This window comes from Jaculus jaculus, chromosome 7 (assembly GCF_020740685.1).
Source record: "Jaculus jaculus isolate mJacJac1 chromosome 7, mJacJac1.mat.Y.cur, whole genome shotgun sequence".
NCBI lineage: Eukaryota > Metazoa > Chordata > Mammalia > Rodentia > Dipodidae > Jaculus > Jaculus jaculus.
Genome location: NC_059108.1, coordinates 119,219,815 through 119,246,637, shown reverse-complemented (window position 1 = coordinate 119,246,637; position 26,823 = coordinate 119,219,815). Strand labels below are relative to the sequence as shown.

General features: G+C 42.0%; 1 protein-coding gene across 3 annotated transcripts; it reads right to left on the bottom strand.

The window, feature by feature from the left end:
* Window positions 1-789: 789 nt before the first annotated feature.
* On the bottom strand, window positions 790-26,500 carry Zbtb1 (zinc finger and BTB domain containing 1). 3 transcript variants are annotated; one of them, XM_045155028.1, is made up of 3 exons: window positions 26,383-26,500; window positions 10,193-12,105; window positions 790-1,832 (listed from the first exon to the last, which is right to left on the bottom strand). In XM_045155028.1, the coding sequence occupies exons 2-3, from the start codon at window positions 12,085-12,087 to the stop codon at window positions 1,796-1,798; spliced, it is 1,932 nt and encodes a 643-aa protein (XP_045010963.1). In that variant the 5' UTR covers window positions 12,088-12,105; window positions 26,383-26,500; the 3' UTR covers window positions 790-1,795. The 3 variants fall into 3 exon arrangements, with proteins under 3 accessions (XP_045010963.1, XP_045010961.1, XP_045010962.1); XM_045155026.1 differs by lacking the exon at window positions 790-1,832 and having other exon boundaries at window positions 9,661-12,105; XM_045155027.1 differs by lacking the exons at window positions 790-1,832; window positions 26,383-26,500 and adding an exon at window positions 25,452-25,566 and having other exon boundaries at window positions 9,661-12,105.
* Between the last annotated feature and the right edge of the window lie 323 nt (window positions 26,501-26,823).

Sequence of the window (26,823 nt, the reverse complement as noted above, 5' to 3'; positions counted from 1 at the left end):
CATTTTGCCCAAAGAGATTAACTTTGGTGGTTTTGACCCCAACACTTGCCTATACTTTTCATTTCTCTTAAAGTAGTTTCAAATACGTACTCTTTTTTCTGTCTTTTTGAGACAGGGTGTCATGTAGCCTAGGCTGATCCTTTTGCTTCTACCTTTTATGTGCTGGGATTACTGGTGGGTGCCACCACACCCAGCCACCTTATTTGAGACTTTTTAGTGGATTTTCCCCTTTCTCTATCTTCACCATGTAATGAATTTTTCAGCTAGTCTAGTTATTAGAATGAATATTCAAGCAGCCTGGAGAGATGGCTTAGCTGTTAAAAGTACATGTTTGCAAAGCCTCAAGGACCAGATTCGATTCCCCAGTACCCATGTAAAGCCAGATGTACAAAGTAGTGAATACACCTGGAGTTGTTTGCAGTGGCAAGAGGACCTGTGTACCATGCCCTCTCTCTCTTTCTCTCTCTGTGTGCAAATAAGCAAATAAATAAAAATGAAGATTCAAGTTCTCATCCCACCTTAAAGTTAGAATTTTTAAAGTGAGCCCACTTCTTAAGACAGACTTCTTTATATAATTTCTAACTACTACATTTGAAGAAACAGGCATGAAAATAAAGCATTTCTAACAACATATAACATTTTAATATTGGACAAAAATCAACAAAGAATCGTATACATACCAATTTTTTTTTGTTTTATTTTTGGAGGTAGGGTCTCATTCTAGCTCAGGCTGACCTGGAATTCACTATGGAGTCTCAGGGTGGCCTTGAACTCATGGCAATCCTCCTACCTCTGCCTCCCAAGTGCTGGGATTAAAGGTGTGCGCCACCACACCCAGCTCCAATTTTTTAAAGTATGTTCACAGTAAGGAGATAATATAGTCAGAAGATTTATATGGTTGTGTGTGTGTAGCAAAGCATTTGTAGCCAGATTAAAATCTCACTAAATACTAATTTCTCCATGAAATAAATACTTTAAAAGCATAGCAATCAACACGTCATTCAGTAGTTGATTTTATCTTCAAAGTTGAAGCCAAGAAGCATGGCACGATACATTCGTATGGAGAGTAAGTACTTAATAGAAATTCATTCTACATTATTAGGTTATATTAAGTCCAGAAGAAAATGCCTGTGATTTGTGTAAACCCACCACTTATTGAAATGATGTTACTCTGCCCTTAAGAGACTTAAAAGGCAGCTTTAATATTAATAAGAATGTGCTTGGTAGATAGTGTTAAAAGAAGGACTAGTGTTATAACTAGGTTATGTTGTTAAAATATTAGCTATGCATTTTCCTTTTCTGTATCCACTTATTCTAAACTTCAGAATTTTTAGTATGATTCTTTTAAATTGCATACATTTCAGAATACATATGCTATAATTCTGGCTATTTTAAGTGTAGAATTATATATGTTTGCAATGATATGTAATTATCTTTCTTTATAATGTATTTACAGTAGCCTAACAAGCCCTTTTATTTTAGGAGGGACTCTTGAAGATAATTAGCACATGAAGTTACTTTAGCCACTTATGTCACAAATGCTGAAGGTCCTTTCTAGATTTCCCACAAATATGAGGAGAGTCACCATGAATCAATTTTGTTACAACAAAGTGATTCCAGAGTGAACTTTATTAAATGTTCTTGGATCTTTGCAGCTGGAACTTTTGGGGTAGATGAAGTTTGGCAGGCAGACAGACAAGATGGTGCCACTTCAGATCTGCCATTTCTGGGCTGCACTTTTAAGATTGCCTGCTGAAGACTGATTCTTCCCACGTCCTCTCCAAAGTCACATCTGTCACTTCTCCAGAGGCTTAGAAGGCCCTATTCCACCACTGCCACACAGAAAGAGACAAAACTCAAGAAAAGTAATATTGCAAGGTGACTGCTCTACAAGATACATCATTCTTAGATCAGAATTTATTAGTGTTTGGGACCAAGCCAGCACTGTTAGAGAATAGATACAAAAGAATCGCTTTGAGAATTTACTTCTTAAACGTAACTTATTGTACTTTCCAAACATAAGGAATTCCTGTTACTAGTATAATTCTTCAGTTATCATAGGGTGTCTTTTGTTTTTATATGGTTTATAAGTTAGAATGGCTGGGCACATAAATATGCAACATAGAAAAAGATGGATGTCAGACGAAAGATTAAGAGGCATCTCCTTCAAGTGAACTACTTTTACAGTGTGTCTAGTAATGGCTAGTTTGTGATGGAAATGTAAACTCAAAAGGTCATGGTTTAAGTTGTCAGCCATCATGCTAACCCTGCTTTCGAGCATTAGATGTATACTCTGTAAATAAAAATCAAGTGCACACAGGGGTAGGGGAGGGGAGTTGTCCTTCAAATTCCTAGGTTTATGACTTAGCTAACCTGCCTCAGGGATTCTGGGTAGAGCTATTTTTTTTTTTTCTTTCTGGGTTTATGATTCAGCTAATCTGCCTCAGGTATTTTGGATAGAATTTTATTTTTTTTGTAGTAATGCTCTGCCCTAATAATAATATCCTTAATTAAAAAAAAGTCTCAAAATGCTTTTCTCATCTTAAGGAACTTAAGCATTTGAAAGAAAAGACAATTTTCATAACCTGGATTCTTAGATTTCATCAGAATTCAAGTTCAAAGCCAGATGTAGCACCATAAGACCGTTTCAAAACATAAAAAATCAGAAGCAGCTTTTATGATTCAATTGGTATAAACTATTGGTTTAAGTAAAGCATATTATCTTTTAAAGCAAGGCTTATGTGGGGCTGCCAAGCTGTACAAGTAACTCCTATTCCCATCTCAAGTGGGTACTATGTACTATGCAAATTTACTTAATGAAGTTATGTTTTTGTTCTAGCCTTTCCTAAAATGAATTACTTAGCACAAGAATGTTTGGTACATCGATATATTTGGTGAAAGCTAATTATTACATTATGATCTTCATATCACCTTTTCCCCCACCCCCAGCAAATTTTGTAGAAAGAGGAGTAATAATGACTTTGCCCCCTTATTGATCTGTGTGGAATCTGACAGAAAGAACAACTCTGTCACTACTAATTGACTTTGATTTGTTCTCCTGTATATAATAGGAAATCAGATTTAAAGTTAATAATAAATTCAATTGGGTGTGTGCATAGAAATGTTCGTAGTAATAAAAAGAGTTAAAATTAGTATGAATTTACAAGCTATTGTCATTTGGTTATACCAACTGCCGTTTACAGATACAAACATTATAAATACCTTTGCCTTTTTGCCTCATACAAGATATAAACATAAGGAGCTAAATTGCATCTGGTTTTAATGAAACCATATCCATGTTTCCAAGTGGCATATCCTTGAGTTTGACACAGTGTGACACTGTTATAAAGGGAGATCACAGATTGATTTTCGCTTGAAAAATCAATCTGTCTACCCATCAAATCATTAACCAAAGTAGCAGGTTTAGCAAGTAGCACGGATCCTGTAGTACACACATTAATAAACATGCAAATTTTGGAATTGGGTTGGAAGAAATTCTCTCTCTCTCTCTCTTTTTTTTTTTCGAGGTAGGGTCTCACTCTAACTCAGAGCTAACCTGGAATTAACTGTGTAGTCTCAGGGTGGCCTTGAACTCATGGTGATCCTCTTACCTCTGTCTCCCGAGTACTGGGATTAAAGGCGTGCGCCACCACTCAGCTAGAAATTCTCTTTTAAACCATTAAAACTAACTTTTGTACTAAGTGATGCTAAGTTAGGGTGCTTATACCTCTGTTACTTTCTGAAGTTACCTTTCATTTATGAGTAAAATTGTGTGATCTTGCCTAGAATGCTCTAATTTTCCTAAGGTGAATTATAGGTTGTCAGGATAATCAACTTTTGGCCAGCCTCCTGGCACAATAGCACATCTGACTCCAGAGTAACCAACTTTTATTCTTAAGCAAATTTAGATTGCTTTATAATGTTTTCTCCTTCAGTATATAATTTTATGGCAATAGTAGAGGGTAGTGTTTGGTTTAATAGTGAATTAAATGATACTTCTTATCCACATCATCTGTTAAAGCCAAAAAAGAGGAAACTGGTTACTCTGTCATCTTGCTTTTCCTTAGGCACATTTCCTTTTAAATAATCTGAGTTCTTCAACTCACTAGTCAAGAAATTGGAACAGATGAAAACATGCAGGGCAGGAATAGCGAGGGGGAAAGGGGGGGGGCTCACATAGAAACATGGAAGGTGAATTCAAAGAAATTTTTAGTTGACGACCTACCTTAGGCCAGAAAAATGATAGAACTGTTTTAAGTTTAAATGAAGCAAAACCAAAACATCAGCATCTCATATTTATGTCTAAAACGTTCTGAATGAACTGCTCATACAGCTTTGTTTTCCTCTTTCATATTTTCACATTACTCCGAGTGTTCTTTAGGAACCCACTGTTACCAGCCTCCTTACCAGTCATTACAGATGACAGATGAACAAGGAGCACAGCCTCTTGGGACCTTTGTCACACGTTTTCTATGTTGAGAAAGCCTTTCTTGGCAGGTTCAAATTCCAGGTCTAAGATGCAGCTTAGGAAAAGTATCGAGTCTTTCTGATCTTTAGTCCCCTATCTGGAAAGTAATGGTACTTACCTCGAGGAGGAGGACTGATTAAACTTGTGTGTATGTAAAGCATTTGAGAACAGAGCACTACCTAAGTGTGAATGGATGCTGGGACCACTAAACCCTGTACGGGTGGGTGGTGAGGGGGTTCCACCCCTTAACAGCCACACTGCAGTTCGACTTGTGTTAGTTTCCTAGCCCCTGTCGGGTCAGAACAGCTCACTGTGCCTCAGGTACCAAGGATTCTGAAGGGAGGATGCTACAAGAATTCAATTGCTCCCCTACATATTTCTTGGTACTCTGCAATCCTAGGTGTTGATGCCAGGGTATCCTTGTGAGGCATTTACTAAGAAAAAAAAACAAAGTTCAACTGATAAAAACAGATTAATGGTATTTTTTTAAAAAGGGATTTAGACCTTTTTTTTTTTTTTTTTGGTTTTTCGAGGTAGAGTCTGACTCTAACTCAGGCTGACCTGGAATTCATGGCCTTGAACTCATGGCACTATCTCTGCTTTCCGAGTGCTGGGATTAAAGGCGTGCACCACCACATCCAGCTGCTAAACATTTTTGTTTTTTGATTTGGCTATTTGAGGGACAGGGTCTCATGTAGCCAAAGGTGATCTTGAACTCCCAATCCTCCTGCCTTTAACTTCCAAAACGCTGGAATTATAGGTGCATGCTACCATGCCTGGTTCATGCAGTTCACTGAACCCAGGACTCTGCGCATCCTAGGCAAGCACTGTACTAAGCTACATCTCTAGGTCGAGATCAGTTAGATATGAAACTTTCTGACAGGAGCATTCCTTAACCAGTGAAAGCTGTCAGCCAGCAGCAGCCTCTCTTTCACCTTTGAGAATATAAAAGCAACTATCTTGAGTACTCAGGCTTATCCTTGGCATGTTCATCACCACACTGGGAAGTCTGTGGCTACGACGACTAGTTTAATCAAATTATTACAATTCCTATTCATCTCATCCATAACTTCCATATGCCTACTGGCTTAAATTCTGTTTTTTGCATCCTGCTCATATTTTTAAGTTACAGTAAGTTTTTCATGCCTAAAAACCTTAGTGTTGACTACTCTAGCAAACTGTCTTCATTATTATCATCATTAATAGCAGTATTATTGAGATGGGGTCTTACTACATGGCCCACGGTGACCTTGAATTTAAGTGAGCTTCTTGCACAGCCTCCTGAGAGCTAGGATTACAGGTATGAGCCACCATATCCATCACGATTTGTTAGATTCCCCTTTGGAATCTTTTTCTTCTAATTAAATATTTGTCCATACTCCATACAACATGCTCTCTCCAGAAACAAAATGGCTTGTATATCCATGGCCTCACAGTGCCTGATACTACCTGCATAAGACCATCATAAGAGGAGGAAAAGATCAAGACATCAAAAGTAAAAGAGAGACTCATTGAGATGGGGAGGAGGTATGATGAAGAGTGGAGTTTCAAAGGGTAAGTGGGGGGGGGGGAGGAAGGGTATCACCGTGGGGTATTTTTTATAATCATGGAAGTTAATAAAAAAAATTAAAAAAAATATTTGTTCACAGCTAAACTGTTGGTTTATAGTACTTAAACATTAAACACTGCTATATACCATGTTACTCATGTGGGTCATTTCTTTGACTATTTTCACTTTAAGAACATGGTAAGTTTGGGACTGAAGAGATGGCTCAACAATTAAGGTGCCTGTCTGCAAAGCCCAGTACCCACATAAAGCAAATGCACAAAGTAGCGCATGTTTCTGGAGTTTATTTGCAGTGGCTAAAGGCCCTGGTGCAGCCAATTTTTTTCTCTCTCTCATAAGCAAATTAAAATTTTAAAAAGAATACAGAAAATTGGGCTGAAGGGATGGCTTAGTGGTTAAGGCATTTGCCTGCAAAGCCAAAGGAACTAGGTTTGATTCCCCAGGACCCACATTAGCCAGATGCACAAGGGGGCGCACACATATGGAGTTCATCTGCAGTGGCCGGAGGCCTTGGTGTGTCCATTCCCTCTATTTCCCTTTCTCTGTCAAATAAATTAAAAAATATTTTTAAAAAATACAGAAAATTAGCTGGACATGTAATCCCTGCACTCTGGGTGGGGGTTGAGGCTTGATGGAGTTCCATCATAGTCCAGGCTGCAAAACAAAGCAAGATCCTGCCTCAATTAAAAGAAAAAAGAAAAAAAAAAAAAAAAAAAAACCAGCCAGGCATGGTGGCGCATGCCTTTAATCCCAGCACTCGGGAGGCAGAGGTAGGAGGAATGCCATGAGTTCAAGGCCACCCTGAGATGACAGAGCTAATTCTAGGTCAGCCTGGACCAGAGTGAGACCCTACCTCAAAAAACCCAAAAAACAACAAAAAACCCAAAACCAAAAAACCCTGAGAAGCCAGAGACAGCAGGATCACTGTGAATTTGAAGCCACCCTAGTCTACATGGTAAGTTACAAGCCAGCCTGGGCTAGAATGAGACACTGGGGAAAAAAAAAAAAAAAAGGTTATGAAAAATGTTTCTGAGTTCTGCCTCGACTTGCTTTTTCAGACGCTGGGGTTCTCAGTCTTGTTCACTATGAAGCATAGAAGGTCCAAGTTGCAGTCTGTCAGCAGCCTTGTCACAAGCTCATTTATTCCTCAGGACTTCTTGCTGCTTCAAATAAAAGGGAAGACTTGGAATATAGCTTGGGGTACAGCATTTGCCTAGCATGCTAAGGGCCAGCTGAAAAAAAAAAAAAAAATCAGACCCCATAAAGAAATTCAATCACACAGTTCAGTTTAAGAAATCTCAATGAGTACTTGCCAGCCACCACAAAATGGGCCTCAAAAACAAACAAAAAAAAAACACCCCTGTGTCACTGATTGTGAGAAAGGACAACATTCCATTCTATGTATATGTCCCTCTCCTTAGCTAAAGCCTAGGCACCTAAACACAGGAATGTATACAGGCAACTTCCAGTCTCCACTGGTTCACACACAGGCAAGAGGGCCAGAAGCAACAGCAAGGCAGGAAGGCAGAGCTCTGCAGCTCACCGCAGCAAGAGAAGGAGGGAAGAAAGGGTGCTTCAGTCCTCCCAGTTTTAAAAGCCAAGTAGCCTTTAACTGAACTCTGTCTTGTTAAAGAAAATTGTACACTCTACTTGGAGAAGCCTATGCTACCCTGTAGCTAATTCTAAACAAAACCGTGTATATTGTGTAATGTGAAATGGGGAGAAAATGTCATAAGGCGTGGCTTTGTGAAACTATTAACATCAATTGTGTAAAATCAGAGATTATTTAATGATTAAATATTCGCTTGCTAATTGTTGGTTGTTAATTTTAAAACACTAAATTAAATCTCTTCCTAATAAAATAATTCTCTTTGAAGAGGAATAACTGGTGGGAAAGCAACTGTAACAGAAATTTTGATGGGGAAGTGATCTCAAAGAATTGTGTCCTCTCAGAAAAGTCTGAAAATGCAGTCTGTCTTCTCTCTCCTTACTTTATTCTCTGACAGTCCCTGGGTTTGCTAGTCTACTTCAGTTTATGAGGTTCTTAACAGTCATCTACACCTGTGCACCCTGACGTTATTTTAAGTTGCATTTCAGATTCAAGTACTTGTTAAACACTTATATCTAAGACCAAGATGAATCACTTTTCCAGCTTTCTGTTAACTGTGTGGCTTTGAGAAAAAAAAATTCCCAATTTCCCGTTTCCTTTTTGTGCCTCTCCCAATGAAGGTGATTTAGTTCAGCGCTGGTTCCTGCGCTATTCCTTGTATTTCAACATAGCCCCACAAATCGTTGCACTCACACCGCTCTAATAACTAAATCTGTACTAGCTAACATGTCTCTCAATCTTCTTGGCAACTTATCCTTTTATACAAATGGTACTTAAAATATGATTTGCATATGTTTAAATATGTAAGCAAAAAGAGCAATGCTTTTAAATCACTGTTCATAATCACAAAATATTACTATTAACTATGAGTTTAAATCCCTTTCAGTATGACAAGGGTATTGCAAGTAACTCACATTAAAAGGCATTCTATTGAGTAGATGTGTTTATTAGTGGGTCAGTCTTGCCAGTGTTTTAATTCACATGTAATCAATATAGACCCTGTCAAAAACTAACAATACTACTTTATCTGAAAAATATAAAACTGTTTCCACTTATACTCTGATTATTTTATACTCCTTAAATTTTGTAACTTTTACAGAAAATAAAGCACAAAATAAACTGCAATTTGCCACAACACATTTCCTCCAAATCTCAGAAGAAGACACAATGTATTTTTGTGCACTCTACTTTTACAGAACAACCAGATTTAGAATTAATTTATTTTATTAGATTTATCAATACACATGGTAGCTTTCTCATATCTTAAAGTTCCAATGTAATTTTAAAGGTGAAGAAGAATCATTTTCCTTTAATGTCATATTCCTAGAGAGCTATTAAAGTCTATTTATAAACAAAATAATTGATAAAACTAACACACTTTAGAAATCAGAATATTTTAAATTAAAATATTTTTAATGAATACAAGATGTCTTTAATTAACTATCATAGTTAAATTTAATACCACAAAACAAAATGGCTTATCCCTACTCATTTCTCAAGTAGAGGAAAGTCATTGGGATTTACACTTAATATAAGTTTTAAATGTGATTATTAAATGATAATATTTTATCAATTATAGGAAATGTTCATTTATAAGAATTTCCTCAGTCCATCAATCTTCTTAGGCTAAGTTTGAGCCCATGTCAACCTTAAAGGTTAGATTCAGTGTACCTAACTTGCCTAATAAGCTTGTCAATTTAAGAATATGAATTTTGCTGATAAGGGAGAATAAACAGTAGCTATTCTACTGCCCAACTGACCAAAACAAAAACAAAAACTCAAAAATCAAAAAAGAGCTAAAAGTGAATCAGATATTTTAAAAGGTATTTAAAATTAAAAAAAAAAATTCAACAGGAATGGCCAATAAAGAAGGTTTCAAAATTTCATACAACCTTAAATATGAAAGCACACAAAACTAGCAATCACCTTATTGACCAAAAGAAAACAAAACAAAACAAACCCAAAATGACCAAAAAAAAGAAAAAAACAAAATTAAAAAAAAAAACAACTAAAGTTTAACAGTTACTAAAGGGGTAACAGCCACTTATCATCTACATTTAAAAGTAATTTTAATCAGTTAAAACTAGAAACAAAGAATGCTATTAAAAAACAACAAAAATGATAAACATTTAATGCCTAAAAGTATACATACTTAAGGTCCTAAGCAAAAATATTAAAGATAAAAGGGCCTCAAAATTGCTTCCAACACTTCATCTTCTAAAATCACTTTCTAAGTAGCTCATATTCTTTTTGCTTTGGTGTTTTGTCTGCTGTCAACTAGACATCAGCATAGTAGCAAACCACTTAGGTTCTTTTCAAATGCTTGGCATTATAATGTGATCTCATATCTTTCCTCAAATTAAACTTTGCGCCACATATTCCACATGTATACAGATGAACATCCATGTGCTGCTCCAGTTGTTCATTATTTGGGAATATCTGAAAGCAGACCTGGCATATAGTCTCACCAGCAGATAAATGAGAAATCATATGCCGTACATGGTCATGTTTGCGGAAGTTTCCTTGATCACAAATGGAACAGACATACCTGGCCATGCCTTTGTGCATATCATTGTGCAGACGCAACTGACGTTCTCTTAAAAACTGCTTTCCACACGTCTGACAGACAAATTGTTTTTCCTTTGTATGAACAGTATAGTGTTCTCTTAAATGACACCGCTGATAAAATCCCTTTCCACACAGGTTACAAAAATGCTTTCGTCTGTGATCTCTTTCATTTTCTTCCATGATGGCACTCTTAAACATGTCTTGGTCTAGGCAGCTAGACATATGTTCAACCACTAGATTTTCAGTTTCAAAACGCTGGCCACAATTAGGACACCGAAAAGGACAGGCAGAATGTTTAAATAACTGCTTTTTTTGGATACTGTTTATTTGGTAATGATTGTCTCTAAAATCATCCAGCATTTCAACAAACATATCTCTTATTTCAGACTGCTCATCAGGATTCTCCTCCATGTCCATTTTCTCCTCGTTGTTTCCCAATCCATTCACCGTCAGGTCCTGAGGTTCTCCACATCTCTGAGCATGCTCCTGGAGTTGTCTGCCCTTGACAAGTATTTGTCCACATTTGCCGCAGGCGCAGATATTCTCAATGTGCTTGGCTAAGTAATGAGATGACAGGTCCTCCTCCGTGATGGTGAGCCCACACAGCTCACATGAGGCATTTTCAGCGTCCTCTTGTACTGGACTGCTGTTAGGGGGCCTCATGTTTTCTAAACCTCCTCTCTCATCAACGTTTATTGACATGCGAGGTTTTAGCGTTTTCCTGCCGCTTTTTTTGATGCTGACATCTTCTTCAACATAGTATCTATAAAACGGCTCCTCAGGCTCGTCTTCTAACTCATCGTTGTCTGTGGATTCGTTACAGTCCTTGTCATTAACTTTGATGATGTTGAAGTCCTTCAGCTCATCAGTGGGAATATCTTCAGGCTCCATCTTGATAATGATTCTCTTCCTCTCAGCAGCTCTGCTTTTTTCTTCACTGGCAAGTTCGGACTCCACTGTACTACTCTTTCTGCTTCCAGTGGTTGAAGTGGAGTCATCAGGAGCCTGGCTTGTGTCTCCCCTGTACTTGTCCGCCTGGGCAGAAAATGTTTTAGAAGAATCCTTTTCACCGAATTCAGCTTTGATGTTATTGTCTTTGCCCTCTCTAATATCTACGAGGCGGTGGTAAGACCTCGGGTTCTGGAAAGAGTGTCTGTTAGTACAGGTCAGCACATGCTCATCTAGTAATTTTTCACAGCTGAAGCCAAACCCACAGCTGTCACAGGTAAAACTGCGTCCAAAGCGCCGTGACACACGCTCTTTGGGAGCAGATAACTTAGACACAGAACTTTTTTTACAAACATCAAACAGCGGTTCCTGAAAGTTGCCTAGTGGTATCGATTCTTCGTCTGGCTCTCTATTATGTGGGGTATTTACTGTCGAGCTTGGTTCTGCACTCCACCTATTGGTGTCGTTGCCGTTTCTAGCCACAGTGTCCTCATACATTCTGACTCCAAATATCATCTTGCTGTTCTGTTTGCTGGAAGCTGATGATGAGCACTTGGAGCTAGAACGATCTGCATCCTGTATGTCCTCTAAGCAGTCGGGAACATTGTACAGCTGCAGGTAGTTCATTGCCACTTTGAACTGCTCAAAACTGGAAGGAGCAGTCATAATTTTTCCTAAATACATGAACTGCAGGATGAGATCAAAGCACTCAGCGCTGATTTTCATGTTGCTGAGGTTTAGCTGTGCGGTGCTGTGCTGATGGTTCATGAAGAACATCCGGAAGTAGGAGCTACAGGCAGCCAGGACTGCTTTGTGCGCCTGGAAGTAAATGTCATCGATGGCTATGCAGCAGTCACACAGGAAGCCCCATTCCCTTTGGTTGTTTAGCTGCTGGAGGACATAGCTGCTGTGGCTGGGCTTCGCCATCCTCTGGCGATTAGAGACCTTTGTAAACAAAAACATTCAAGTCAGGTCTCAGAAAAGCACTTTAAACAGAGTAATTTTAATTGCAAGTTTTGGCTTACATAACTTTGCTATGACAATCAAGGTATGGATAGTTTTCCATGTTAATGTAGCAGAACCCAGCAATACATACCTGAATCTTTTTTTTTTTTTGGAGGTAGGGTCTCACTCTAGCCCAGGCTGACCTGGAATTCACTACGTAGTCTCAGGCGGGCTTCAAACTCAGTGATCTTCCTACCTCCGCCTCACTAGTGTTGGGATTAAAGGTGTGTGCCACCACACCTGGCCTGTATCATTTCATTTCTTTTTTTTTTTTTTTGAATTTAGAATCATTTTTTTAATTTGAAGATAAGATACCCAAACATTTATTCATTTCTCATATTGAAAAAATTACACTAAAAGCAAAATCCTTAATGAAAAAGTTTTTTAAAAATAAGTTACAAGGATACTAACAATGAAAGCCAGGCACGGTAGCTCCTATCTATAATTCTAAAAGGACTGCCACAAATTCAAGGCCAATCTGAGCTAGAGTGAGTTCCAGTTCATCCTGGGGTTATGTGAGACCCTTTCTTCCTCAAGTTCCCCCCCACTACAACAAAACCATCACCTCCCTAAAAAATAAAAACCAATAAAATAGCAACTCAAACTGTTACATTTATATTTAGATTATAGAGTATGAAAAACTTCTTGGGGGCTGGAGAGATGGCTTAGTGGTTAAGCGCTTGCCTGTGAAGCCTAAGGACCCCGGTTCGAGGCTCGATTCCCTAGGACCCACGTTAGCCAGATGCACAAGGGGGCGCACACGTCTGGAGTTCGTTTGCAGTGGCTGGAAACCCTGGCGCACCCATTCCTTCTCTATCTGTCTCTTTCTCTCCCTCTCTCTCTGTCACTCTCAAATAAATAAAAATCATGGTGGCACATATCTTTAATCCCAGCACTTGGGACACAGAGGTAGGAGAATCACCATGAGTTCAAAGCAACCCTGAGACTGCATAGTGAATTCCAAGTTAGTCTGGGCTAGAGTGAGACCCTACCTCAGGGGGGGAAAAAAAGCCAAAAAATAATATGCATATGTCTTGTGGGTTTTTTGCTATATTCATTTAATCCCAGCACCCACATTAAAAAGAAAAAAGAGGGCTGGAGAGACGGCTTAGCAGTTAAGGCGTTTGCCTGCAAAGCCAGAGGATCCCAGTTCGATCCTCCAGGACCCACATAAGCCAGATGCACAAGGGGGCCATATGCATCTGGAGTTCATTTGCAGTGGCTGGAGGCCCTGGCATGCCCATTCTCTTTCTCTCTCACTCTCAAATAACTAAACAAACAAACAAATAAATAAATAAAATATATTTTAAAAAAGAAATAAAAATGACAAAAAATATTAAAAAAAAAAAACTTCTTGGGGGCTGGGTGTGGTGGCTCATGCCCATAATCCCAGCACTCAGGAGGTAGAGGTAGGAAGACTGCTGTGTGTTCAGGGCTATCCTGGGACTACAGAGTGAGTTCCAGGTCAGCCTGGTCTAGAATGAGACTACCTTGAAAAAAAATTCTTGGGTCGGGCATGGTGGCACATGCCTTTAGTCACAGCACTCGGGAGGCAGAGGTAGGAGGATTGCCATGAGTTCGAGGCCACCGTGAGAGTACAAAGTGAATTCCAGGTCAGCCTGGGCTAAAGTGAAACCCTACCTCAAAAAACTTAAAAAAAATAATTCTTAGGCTGGGGATATGGTTCAGTGGTTAAAGGAACTTGCCTGCAAAGCCCGATTCCCCAGTACCCATGTAAAGACTGATGCACAAAGTAGTGCAAGTGTCTGGGGTTTGTTCACAGCTGAGAGAGGCCCAGGCACACCCATTCCCCCTTCTTGCAAAGAAACAAAATATATTTTCTAAAATGTACAAAGTTCAGCATGCTCATCTACAAGAGGGACTCTCAGCTGGTATGGTGGTCTCACACCTGCAACCCCAGCACTTGGGAGGCTGAGGAAGAAGGAGTGTTCATTTTGGACTAGCCTGGGCTGCATAGTGAGCCCTAAGCTAGTCTTGTACTAAAGACCTGTCTCAAAAGAAAAATTACTCTTAGCACAGGAAGACTACCTTAGGACTGGGAAGATGGCTTAGTGGTTAATGTCAAAAATGCTGAGTCCTTACTGAATACTTAATGTGACATATACTTTTGCTTTTATTCTATGTGGTGCTTCTTAACTACTCCTTCTTAACTGTATATACTATATGTGGTATGTGATACTGGGTGTCTTATTCTTTGAGACAGGCTCTCTCACTGAACCCACAACTCAGTGGTTTGGATAGAGGAGCTCGACTGGCGAGCCCCACGACCCTCCTGTCACTGCCTCCGCAGTGTTGCTCAGCTTTTACGTGGGCCCCGGGGATCTGAACTTGGGTACTTATGCTTGCAGAGTAAGCACTTTATTCGCTGAGCCATCTCTCCAGCCCTCTACTAGGCAGCCAGGCTTTGCAAGCAAGCACCTTTAACTGACGAACCATCTCTTGAGCTTGCATTAGAGAATTACCATGCATTTATTTTTACTAACCAATGTCACTCAAATTCCAAGTTTACTTTCCTTTTCATTTTTTATTTGCAATTAAAAAAAAAAGTGCTGGGGGGATGGCTCAGCAACTAAAGACACTTGATTACAAAGCCTGTTGGCCCAGGGTACAATTCCCCAGCACCCACATAAAGCTGGATGACAGCCCAGGTACAATTCTCTAGCACCCACATAAAGCTAGATGACATTTGTTTGCAGCATCAAGACACCCTGGCACACTTGCATGCACACAAAATGAATTTTTTAAAAATGTCACCAAAAATTGAGTGAACTTTATTATAAACCTTGTAAAAGGTTTCCATAATGGATTCCTTCTACTTCATGACGAGACCTGTGATGACCTTTGTCTGTGCTACTAGGTGTGTCACCAGAAGAACACAGCCAGCCATCAGGACTGGCACAGAGCAGAAACTCAACTGCAATTGTAAGGTCAGCGTCTTCTCGAAAGAACTGTTCCCCCAGGTTAGGACACCCAGTGTACAGTACTCCAGCAACACAGTGTTAGGTAATCCAATACCTTTCACACTGGCTTTAGTTAGAAAACATTTACCAGTTGATCTCAAAGTCAAACACTGTCACTGAGCACATCGTTAAGTGTATTGAAGAATTTGAACAGTCCCAGAGCTTAGACCTTAAACTAAGTCCACAATTCTTACTTCACAGACAGCAAATACCTGGGGCCAGTGCACACATCAGGGCAGAGGTACCTGTGGTAAAGTTGGTACTAGGGCTACAGAACAAGGACACCTGCCCACCGAGACTATACCAACAACTTCTTTGGCACTACCTCATGTGGTCTTCCACAATGAACACCCGCCAACTGCATAGGAACCCTCAATTCACAGCTTCTTAGCTAGGTGCTACTGTACAAGAAATTAGCCCATCTAGACATTAAGCATGTGTCTGTCTGTGCATGTCCCAGGCTGGTCTTGATCTTCTCACCCTCCTGCCCCACTTCCCAAGTACTGGGATTACAGATGTGTGCAATATAGCTGCTGGATTTTGGGGTCTATGCATTTCAGATTTTCATAACAGGGGTGCTCAAGAGAACTATGCCAATAGTCCAAAATCTGAAATATTGTTAGTGCAAAGCATTCTAGACAAGAGATACTCAACTTATGTTATTTCCTTTTATCTATTTCTTTTTTTAAAAATACTTTTTATATTTATTCGAGAGACAGAATGGGCACAACAGGGCCTCCAGCCACTGTAAGCAAACTCCAGATGTATGCACCACCTTTGTGCATGTGGCTTGCGTAGGTACTGAGGAACTGAACATGGGTCCTTAGGCTTCATAGGCAAGTGCCTTAACTGCTAAGCCATCTCTCCAGCCCTTTTACATATTTCTATGTCTTACCCAGTTGAATGTATACATATGGATTTGAGTACAGATTATTGTCTTCAACCATTTCAAGTATAAAGGAAAATATTCCCGTTTTAGTACCAGAGTCTCTGAATACTGAGCACCTGTGTTCCTAACACTAGATACAGGTGAAGGGTAGAGGATGGTGTGTAACAGAGCTAATTATATGTTCTGGATTGTTTGAAAGCAAGAAACAATCAGGACAATTAAGTGCTAAACTTTACTCAATATGGTTCAAGGAAGGTTTCAAGCTATGAATTATGCCAGAACTGCAGGCTTCGAGAAGGATGTAGGATGAGTGAGGCCTTGGTGAGTAAGAGTAAGAGTAAGAGAACAGAAAGCAGGGGCTAAGCCATTTCAGGTATTTGTACAAATGGGTACGTGACAAGGAGGGGCAGGCTTGCTTGGAGATGTATTGAAAGGGAAGGCGGACTGACTCACTGGGCTGAAGATGAAGGCTGTGAAAGCAGTGACAACTGTAATGCAATATGAACAAGCATACGAATAATCTGAAGTTGTTGAACTTGCCTGTCCTAAGAGGGAAACATATGCACATACACACTTACACGGATGCACTTACGTACAAGTCATTTTAACATTTAGTCCTGCTAACAACCCCACAAAGCAGGTATATAAGGCCCATTTTCCAGATTAAAAACCAGAGGTGTTTTGCTTTGGATATGGTTTAAGCACACTCTCAAAGAAGTAAGTGCTCTGGCTTCCTGTCTTGATCTTGCTCCACCATGACAAGATCCTCCATGAGGTGGTAACACCCAAGGGGGCTCTTACCAGAGCCAGTACTATGTGTTTTGGACTATTAGCCACCAAAACCGTAAATTAAACTTCTGTTATTTTTTAAAATAGGTTTCCAAGCCTTGGGTATTTTGCATTGGAAAGAAAAAGCTGAACAAGCCAGATACAATGTTGTATGTATGCCACAAAGTAAGGACTTCCTAGGATTAGAACATAAGCAATATGACTCATGAGCCCAATGGTAAGTTATTTTCTTTTTTTGAGACAGAGTCTCCTGCAGCCCAGGCTGGCCTGAAACTGGCTATGTAGCTAAAAATAACTTTTTTTTAAAAGTTTAAAAAAATTTTTTTTGTTTATTTTTATTTACTTATTTGAGAGCAACAGAGAGAGAAAGAGGCGGGGGGGGGGGAGAAAATGGGCGCAACAGGGCCTCCAGACACTGCAAACGAATTTCAAACGCATGCGCCTCCTTGTACATCTGGCTAACGTGGGTCCTGGGGAATTGAGCCTAGAACTGGGGTCCTTTGGCTTCACAGGCAAGCGCTTAACCACTAAGCCACCTCTCTAGCCCTAAAAATAACTTTTAATTCCTGATCCTTCTGTCTCTATCTGTCATATGCTGCCACCAGACCCAGTTTGTGAGGTGCTGGAGATCAAACCTAGGGTTTTTGCATGCTAGGCAAGCACTCTACCAACTGAACCACATCCCCAGCCTGCAATCATGGTTGGGGGAGGGAGGGAATTACCATGGGATATTTTTTTATAATCATGGAAAATGCAAATAAAAATTTAAAAAAAAAATCACATCAGGCCAGACATGGTGGCAAAGGCCTTTAATCCCAGCACTCAGGAGGCAGAGGTAGGAAGGTTGCTGTGAGTTCAAGGCCACTCTGAGACTACATAGTGAGTTCCAGGTCAGCCTGGGCTACAGTGAGACCCTACATCATAAAACAAACAAACAAAAATAAAAATGAATCACATCAGCAATTTTTTCCTTGAATACCATTTTTCTAGAGTACACAAACTGTAAAATTAATTATATTTAGCATTTCTTCTAGAAACCCCTACAAATAAACTGTAGAGCATCCAAAGGACAAAAGGTTTTACTTTAAGCCACGTAAGTGACAAACACAAAAATATTCTTCACAAAATCAGGCATTCTGGCTAGTTATTAGATTCTACATTCAGTACTTAGTTCAGGAAGTTCTGAAATTATAATTGGGTTATGTTCCAAAACTTATTTTTAAGTTATTTGGAACCTGAAACACATATTCCCATAGAAACAATGCTATAAATGGTGGCTTGGTTTCATGCTCACACCCCAGTCTGTTAAAACCATAACATAGCTGGATATTCCTGCTAACAATTCTGGAGTATTCCTTGCATCATCACAGACCAGTCTAAGGAGCAGTAGGACACAGTCATGCCTGCTATTCTGAACCCTCAAGGACAGGGACAAGGCTTAATGGCCTTAGTGTTCCTTGTGCCTAGTACACTCTTCCCACATAGCTGGCACTCAACACGTGTTTGTTAAGTGACAGAATTTTTAAAAAGAGCCTTGGAAACAAGCCCTGCTAGATATGAATACCAGCTCTATCAGGAAGCTTTTTTACCTTGCAAACCAACTTCACATTTCTTAACCAGCCAAGCGGGAAAGGGCCAGGACGACAGCTTAGCGGTAACGCACTTGTAATGCAAGCGTTGGGACAGCCATGCGGACTCCCAGTACTCACGTAAATGCTCGTCAGGCCTGGTGATCTGCCTGGAATTCTAGTGCTCTGAAAGTAGAGATGGTGGATCTAGACTGGCCGCATTGTGAGTTCTGGGTTCAAGCGAGAGACCCGCCCACCCTCAGTAAAAAACAGGGAGGATGATCAAGGATGACACTCAGTGTCAACCTTTGTCCTCCACATGCACCTGCACACATATGGACATACACACACATACACACAGAATGGACACCTCCCCCCCACGCGGGGACACACATACACAGACATGCAGAGCACATCCCCCCACATATGTGGACACACACAGACATGCAGAACGTACACACACACACACGAATACACATACACACAAAAAAACAGGATAATCATATTCTTTAAAGAAATTTTTTTGCCTGTTCAAGCATAATGCAGTTTAAAAAAATTGTCATGGGCTGGAGAAATGGCTTAGCAGTTAAGGAACTTGCCTGTGAAGCTGAAGGACCCAGATTTGATTTCCCCATTACCCACATAAGTCAAATGCACAAGGTGGCACATAGGTCTGGAGTTCATTTGCAGTGGCTACAGGCCCTGGTGCACCATTCTCTATCTGCCTCTTCCTCTCTCCCTCCCTCTTTCTCTCAAACAAATAAAATATTTTTTTCAAAACTGTTATACTGAACATAATTTATAAATGTTTATGAAAGGCCAAGTCAACCCACTGTTTTGCAGCTCAGAAGCAAACAGGCCCTCCAAGGCCAAGTGATATGCTCAGTTCATTCTAGCTTGAGCAGCTGTCAAGATAAGGCCTCAGTTCTCCCATTTTTCTAACCACAGCTCCCATGGACAGCACCACCCGACTGCTTCCCCCTCTGCGTCAACTATGCTTTGCTGAGGTGCAGGAGCGGGTCACACACGTTTGCAAGAGCTGTATGCACCTACGTAGAATGTCCTCAGACGGTTATGCTTTTGTAGGTTGTGGTTTGTTGGTTGGTTGATATTTCTGTCTCCTGGTGAGCAAACAGCTGTCATGTCTAAAAGATCACCGATCTGTCACTGGTCTGCTGTCTATCACTTCATCTCTTCTGGGCTGTGAAACTGGACACCACTCAATGAAACCACCTACATAATCCCACCTTCTGTGAGGACAGAGGAAGGGCTCTGGGAGTGAAACATAGCTGCAGTTCTGGTACTTCGAAAGCAAGCACCTTGAACCACTGAGTCATTTCTCCAGCACCGGCTCTTGTACTTTGATAGCAGGCAACCCTAACTGCCTTTTTTACTTCATGCTAGGATGAGAATGGATAACTAAGGCTGCCAATCAAATAACAGAAGTGAGCTGGGTTCTGTAGTTCAAGTGTATTGCCAGTCCAGGAAGAGATAAACCCTTACAGAAGGCAAAGGGAACATAATGGTTTCTACAATACTCTTCTTTCTCTCCAGAAAGAGAGCAGAAAAGTTGTATTTCAAACCAGGCAGGCTCCACATTTTCATACCTTCACCCTAAGGAGGCACATAGCACCTTCTGACCACCAGAGGGTGTGGTGTAAACTGCAGGCTCCTCCCAGCTAAAAAGCAGCTCCACCAGGAAGTCCCTCTTTGCCCATGGGCTCATTTAGTAGGACTTTTAATCTACTCACTCTGTGCAGTCAGACTGTCTTCCCCCTACATACTCTCTCAGCGGCCACTACCAAGCACAAAATGCCCATAGTACTTCGGGAAAATCTAGAAACTATCAAGTATTACCAACTTTCCAAGTCAGTATTTCTCAAATATGCCCCTTTATTTGATCCTCTTTGCCCTTGTGCGGCCAATCCACATTTCCACTGGCCCCTCAAATCCATCCTTCATTCTTGGATGATTCATAAGATCATGCCATTTTCCCGTTCTGGTTTTCCCCATGTCCTCAGGCTAACTATAAACATCTTAGGTAGGCATACAAAGCTCTCTGTACCCATCTCATCCACTCCCACGTCATACTTTCTGCTTCAAACTTCAAGCGTAAGCAACATAGAAGGTCTTGCTACTCAATCACCAGTCCTCCCTCAATACGCAGTAAGTGCCTCATGCATTTCTTACCTTGTTTATGGTGACTGCCTGGTTTCAATTTTTGGCTCTACAACTTAAGTAGGTATGTAATCCTGAACAGGCTGCTCAACCAATTTGTGCCTCAATCCCCTCAACTATGAAGTAATGGCAATTCTTCCTAGCTTTTAGTTATTCCATTAAATGGGAATTGGCTGTAACTGGCTGACTGTGAGCTGCCTGAAGACAAGGCCTTTGGCTTATTCTTTACTTTGGAACTAATGTTACTAGATGAGGAACTGGCAAGGGAGATGCTCTGTCTACAATGATGGGAGGCATTATCCAGTTTCCTTTTTTCAGCAGATCCAACACATTTTTTTAAAAATACACTGCTTTCAATTCTAAACAAAATCATAAAAACTCCATGCTCTCTATTTACCTAATTATCTAATTAAAATTTCGATGCAACAAAACCAAGAAAGTATGCCTATTCAAGTCAGGTTGGAGGTTCACACCTATCATCTCAGCACTCAGGCGGATCCTCGTGAGTTCGAGGCCAGCCTAAGCTGCAGTGAGTTCTAGCTCATCCTGCCACAAAAAGGAGGAAGGAAAGAAGGCAAGGAGGGAAAAGGAGGAGGGAAGACAGAAGGCACATTTATTCTAAGATCAATTCTATTAAGTCTTTCATCTAGCTAAGATTTCCATTCATCTGCAAAATCCTGACAAGTGCAAGTCTTTCTTCTATCACAGAGTATTTTCTTAGAATGGTTTCTGTGTCCAGCTCCTTCCCTCTGGGACATTCTAATCCCAGGAGCTGATTCCTCTCCTAGCTGCCACAGTAGCCTGTAAGTGCAACTACTGGGTGAAAAATAATGGCTCATCCATGCTGAGATGCTGCATCTGTCACTACATCCAAGGCAATCACTCTACTTGGCTCCTCTGCTTCACTGTAAGGTCCTTGAGACCTAGGCATCTGTAGCCATTACTGTAAACCTCAAGCCTCCAACAGCAGCCTGACACTTAACGTTAATGAGTCTTTGAATGAATAAATGTTGAATAGGCAAGGTTTATTTTGCTTATAGCAGTCACTGCAACTCATATTATGGGGGACAATTTATAGAGCACTTACCACACAGTATTTAATTGACTCTCACATCTATCCTGAGATAGGTATTTTTTTTATTGGGGGGTGGGGGGGGGATAGACAGAGAGAATGGGCACACCAGGGCCTCCAGCCACTGCAAATGAACTCCAGATGCAGGTACCCCTTGTGCATCTGGCTTACATGGGTCCTGGAGAATTGAACCAGGATCCTTTGGCTTTGCAGGCAAATGCCTTAAACACTAAGCCATCTCTCCAGCTCCAAGATAGGTTTTAAAATTATCTTCATTTTGTGAAAGAAGAAACATTAAGTTAACTGCTCATCTTGTAAATGGAGACTGAGACTAAAACTCTTTTTGTTTCAAAGCACTAAGTTTCAGTTTTTGTAAACCAGACAACACTTTCTGAATATGATTATTAACTAAAGTGGCCCTGTGGAACATTCTAAGCTTCCCACAGTCACATTTTCTGTGACTGTAAAAGCTCTCATCTCTAACTGCCCTGTCTTGCAGGCAGGCAGAATGCTGTGCCCTTCCTGATCTCCCCTCCCATCTGTTGGCTACTGATGCCCACCAGAGCAAGCTGCCCCTAACACTACAGATTTCAAGTGGGGACAGAGCTCTTCAATCATCACACATACAACTAATAGAAAATATTAACTGGTAGTTTCATTTTTCAATTTTCAAAACTTACTGTGATCCCCCTCTCCCATTTTGGGGATTGAACCTAGAGCCCCCACACTTGCTAGACAAGCATTCTACTCCCAGCCTTCAAATTTAATTGTGAAACAATTTAAATTCACTAAATAATGTTAAAAAGAATCCTCAACACCCTCAAATAACTAATGTGATTACATTATTAAGTATATTTGGGGGCTTTGTTATTAGCTCATTTCTGGAACCCACAAGCTAAGGAATGTGCATGCCAAAGTATCAGGGTACTGAAACTTCTACCTTAAAATATATGACAGGCCAACTGTGTGTGCTGGAGTTGCTTAGCTCCTCCCCCTTATCAGTTCTTCCCATGGCACATCTTAAAACAGCACAGTCATTAACTCCCGTCTTCCCTCTAATTCCCTTTCCTTGCGTCCAGCTTGGATAGTGATCAAGAGGAACCCACATCACCCCATATGGCACAGGGGTATTTTACCAACGGTCTTCATGGCAAGTATACCTACTCATTCCCAATGATAAAACCCATACATGAAGGATTTGTTTGAATGAATTAGTAGGTAGAAAGCAATCCATCTGACACCACTATCAACCTTAACAAAGCATGAGAATAAACCCACCAAGACTTCAGGAGGACAACTCTGAAGAGCCAACCCCATCACAGGTAAACTTTCATGTGTTACTTAATCACAGAATTTTAAATCAGCCCAATGCAAAAGCAGTCTTTCCCTCTAACTGGCAATTCTCACCAACCTGAGTAGTGAAAAGAGAACATGACAGCCTGGACTAGAGTGTGACCCTACCTCAAAAAACAAACAAAAAAAAGAAAAGGGAACTGGAGCCCATGAATCACAACAGGCCAGGGTAAGGGGGCACACAGCAGCACCCCGGCTCAGCTCAAATGCCGCCTTCCTGTGCTCTTACAAGTTTTGGTTGTCCACAGCGACTATCTCTGGGAAGGGGGAGTCAGAAAGACTTTCACTCTTCTACATTATGTACCTTAAGTAAAGGCTGAATTTTTACAAAGAGCATAGATTTTATAATTGAAAAGGCACTTTTACTTTGAGAAAAAAGCAGACATGAATAACTTCATTTGGTCCATATAAGACTGTAAGAAAAGTACTGACGGACGTGGTGGCACACACCTTTAGTCCCAGGGCTAGGTAGGCACAGGTAGGAGGATCACCATGAGTTCAAGGCCAGCCTGAGACTACATAGTGAATTCCAGGTCAGCCTGTGCTTTAGCAAGATCCTACCTTTAAAATAAAAAAATAAAGATACTAGTTCAAGAGGGCATCAGAAGAAAAATTCAAGAGATCATCTCAAGCAGAAGTTTCTCAAAAGTACATTGATTTTTTTTACAAGAGCTTAAAAATAAAAATTATGGTTATTTTCCTACATTTTTAGCCCAAATGGTTTCTACTCTATTGGGCCCTGAAGGTGAATGACAAAGGCATAGTGTCTTTCCTGGCCAGAGGACAGGTCTACCAGCAGGCACTTTTTTTAATTCTGCACATTAGAAAGAGAGATGGTGCTGTAAGGAATATGAAGACACTTTGAAAAATGTCCTTGATTGTATCTTCCCCAGAACCTACTTCCACCCCCTCCCCCAGAAGGAGAATGAAGAAACAGCATTAAATTTGGCAGCTATAGTGAAATCAAAACACAAGGTCAAAAGCCAGGTGTGGTGGCACAGGCCTGTAATCACAACACTCAGTAGGTTAAGGCAGGAGGGTACAGAATTCAAGGGCAACCTGGGCCATAGTCAGACTGTCTCAAAACCAACCAGACAAACAAAAACCCAATGACCCACAGGTCAAGAGCAAGTGGCTGTACTCATACTCTACAGTAAGGTCCTGGTTAAAAATGGTAAAAACGGTGTCTTTTCTGACAATGACATGTCAATTTCCCAGTGCAAAAGAGTAAACCATCATGTAAGAAATGGGAAGAGCAGATAAACTGCTCCACCAGAGCTGCAATACCACGAATTGGTTTTGTTTTTGAGACAGGACTGGCTGTGTAGCTCAGGTCCAGATCAGCTCCAAACTCCCTAGTTCTCTTGCTGGCATGCACCACCTCAACCCGTGAAAATTTGGTCTTCACAGAGAAACCAAGCTGTTAAAACGAGCAAGTCTAAGATGTTAACTAACTGAAGGCTCTGCTGCAGACTTTGTACTTGTTACCCTTTACAAAAGCATTTCACCTCTACCATGTTTTAGTTTACCCTGTTTTTTTAAGAGGAAACCCCAAGTAGTTTCCAAAGCCACTGGGTTTTACTGAGACTTTCTATCAGCAAGTAATTCAAAAGGGAGATGTTAAGGTTCTGGGCAAACCACCAGCCAGGCTTCATCCACATGTATCTCCATTCTTTCCAGATCATATTCATCTGAACGGGCTGGGGCTGTAGCTGAGTTGGTAAAATATTTGCCTAGCCTGCAGACGCCCTGGGTTCGTAGGTTAGAAATTCAGTACTGTATAAACTTAGTAAGGCAAGCCTGAAAGGCATGTTTGTAATCTCAGCACTCAGTAGGTGGAGGCAGGAGGATGAGAAGTTCAAGGTCATCCTCAGCTAGTTAGCCAGTCCAAGGCCAACCTGAGTTACATGAGACCTTGACCCCAGAAACAAGACCAAAATAAAAATAAAACTAGAGTAGGTTCATTTAAAAAAAAAATCATATGCTCTAATTTCTTCTTCAAAGACTATAATTGCTTTAAAGTCCTGAAAACTGTTATCCTTTCCCCAAATCTGCTTCAGAGTGCCTCGAATTTCAGCTCAAGAAATTAAATGGCCTCAAAAAGGTTTGTGAACGCAAACTAGGTACGGTAGCTCACGCTTATGATCCCCAGATTCAGGATGTTGAGATGGGAGGAGGAAGATCACAAGTTAAAAGACCACTCTGGGCTACATAGCCAGACTTAATCTCAAGGGAAAAAAAAAAAAAAAAAACTAAATGAAAGGACTAGGGCTCAGAACTCTGTGAGCGTGAAAGTTCGAGTGTCTATGTTCCCGTCGTGATATGTATGTACTGTACGGAAACACATCTCGACGCGTGGAGAATCCGCTGAACCCGTGCGCCGAGACGCTCCGCTTGGGAACATGAACACACACTTGCGAACGCCCCTTCCCCAGAAAACAAGGACTTCTATTAACCTGTCCCTGCCGCGTCCGACTTGGAAACTGTCTCGTCCACCCCTCGGATCACGTGGCCGCGTGGCTCAGGTGGCGAGGGAGCCCCGGGTGGAGGTGGAGGCGGAGGCGGGGGCGGCGGTGGCCCAGCTCGGCCCCGCGCCGCCGGCGCACCACGATTCAGCGGTGACGACGGGCGATCGCCATCCAGACTCGCCCGGCGACTCCACCAGAACTTTTAGAGGAAGCGCCCACCACTGGAGGCAAAAAAAAAAAAAAAAAAAAAAAAAAAGCACTTTCTTCATAGGACAGAGCGAATCTTTCCCCCCCACCACCCCAAACCCCGGCCCCACCCCCGAACAAAAAAGCATGCGTGCGGGCGGGCGAGAGGGGGTGAGCGAGAGCGCAGCAAGAATGTGCGCGGCGCGCCCGCCTCCACGCTCGGAGCGCGCCCAAGTCTGCGGCCTCGGCCCCGGGACACTTCCCCTCCCGCCCGCCCGCCGCCGGGCCGCAAGTTAGAGAAGCGGGCTCTGGGCCCGTCAATCACCCGGGGCCTCCCGCCTCCACCTCCCCTCCCCCTCCAAAAAAAAAAAAATATATATATATGTATGTAAAAAATAAAGGCAGATCAAGGGGAAAAGGTAACTAATTTGGAAACTAGTCTCCCGGCGGGGCTTCGGCCCGGGACCCCGGGGAAAGCGCACACACCGAGACCTTGAACACCGCCGGCACGGGAGCAGGCGGCCCCGGTAAGCCGTCAGTCACCGGGTCCCGGGCGGCGCGTCCTCCGCGCTCCGGTTTCTCCGCACGGGCTCGCTCGGCGCCACTCCGGGCCCCGCACTCCGCCAGGCCCCGCGGGTTCTCCTCCCTCCCCCGCCCCCAACCACCCTACCCCCGTCGCTCTCCAGCTCGGGCTAAAGTTGCGCAAATCGCCCCACAACTGGCAAATACTCACCGGCCTCAGCAGGAACCGGGGAGGGTTGTGTGGACGCGGAGTGGGGGGGGCAGCGGAGATTTTAGGGAGTTTAAGGCAAAAGCGGCGGCGGGCGCCGGCGGACGGGCCGCGAGCTGAAGTGGACGGCGGCGGCGGCGGCGCGCGGCGCTCCGGCTGCGCTGCGCTGCGCGGCGCGGAGAGCTGTGCTCGGGCTCCGCCGGGGACTGCGCTGCAACAAAGGACTTCCGCTGCCGCACAGCCGCGCCTGCCGCACCGCACTGAGCCGGCCCCGCTTACGCGGCGACTCCGGGTCTGCCCACCAGTTCGCTGCGGCGGCGGCGGCGGCGTCCGCCAGCCTTCCCCTCCCTCCCGCCCGCCCACCCACTCCGCCGCTGGCTGCTAGGGGCACCCGCGGTCGTCTGTTTGTTGCAACAAGTTTCTGCGTCGGGCTCCAAGGAGGCT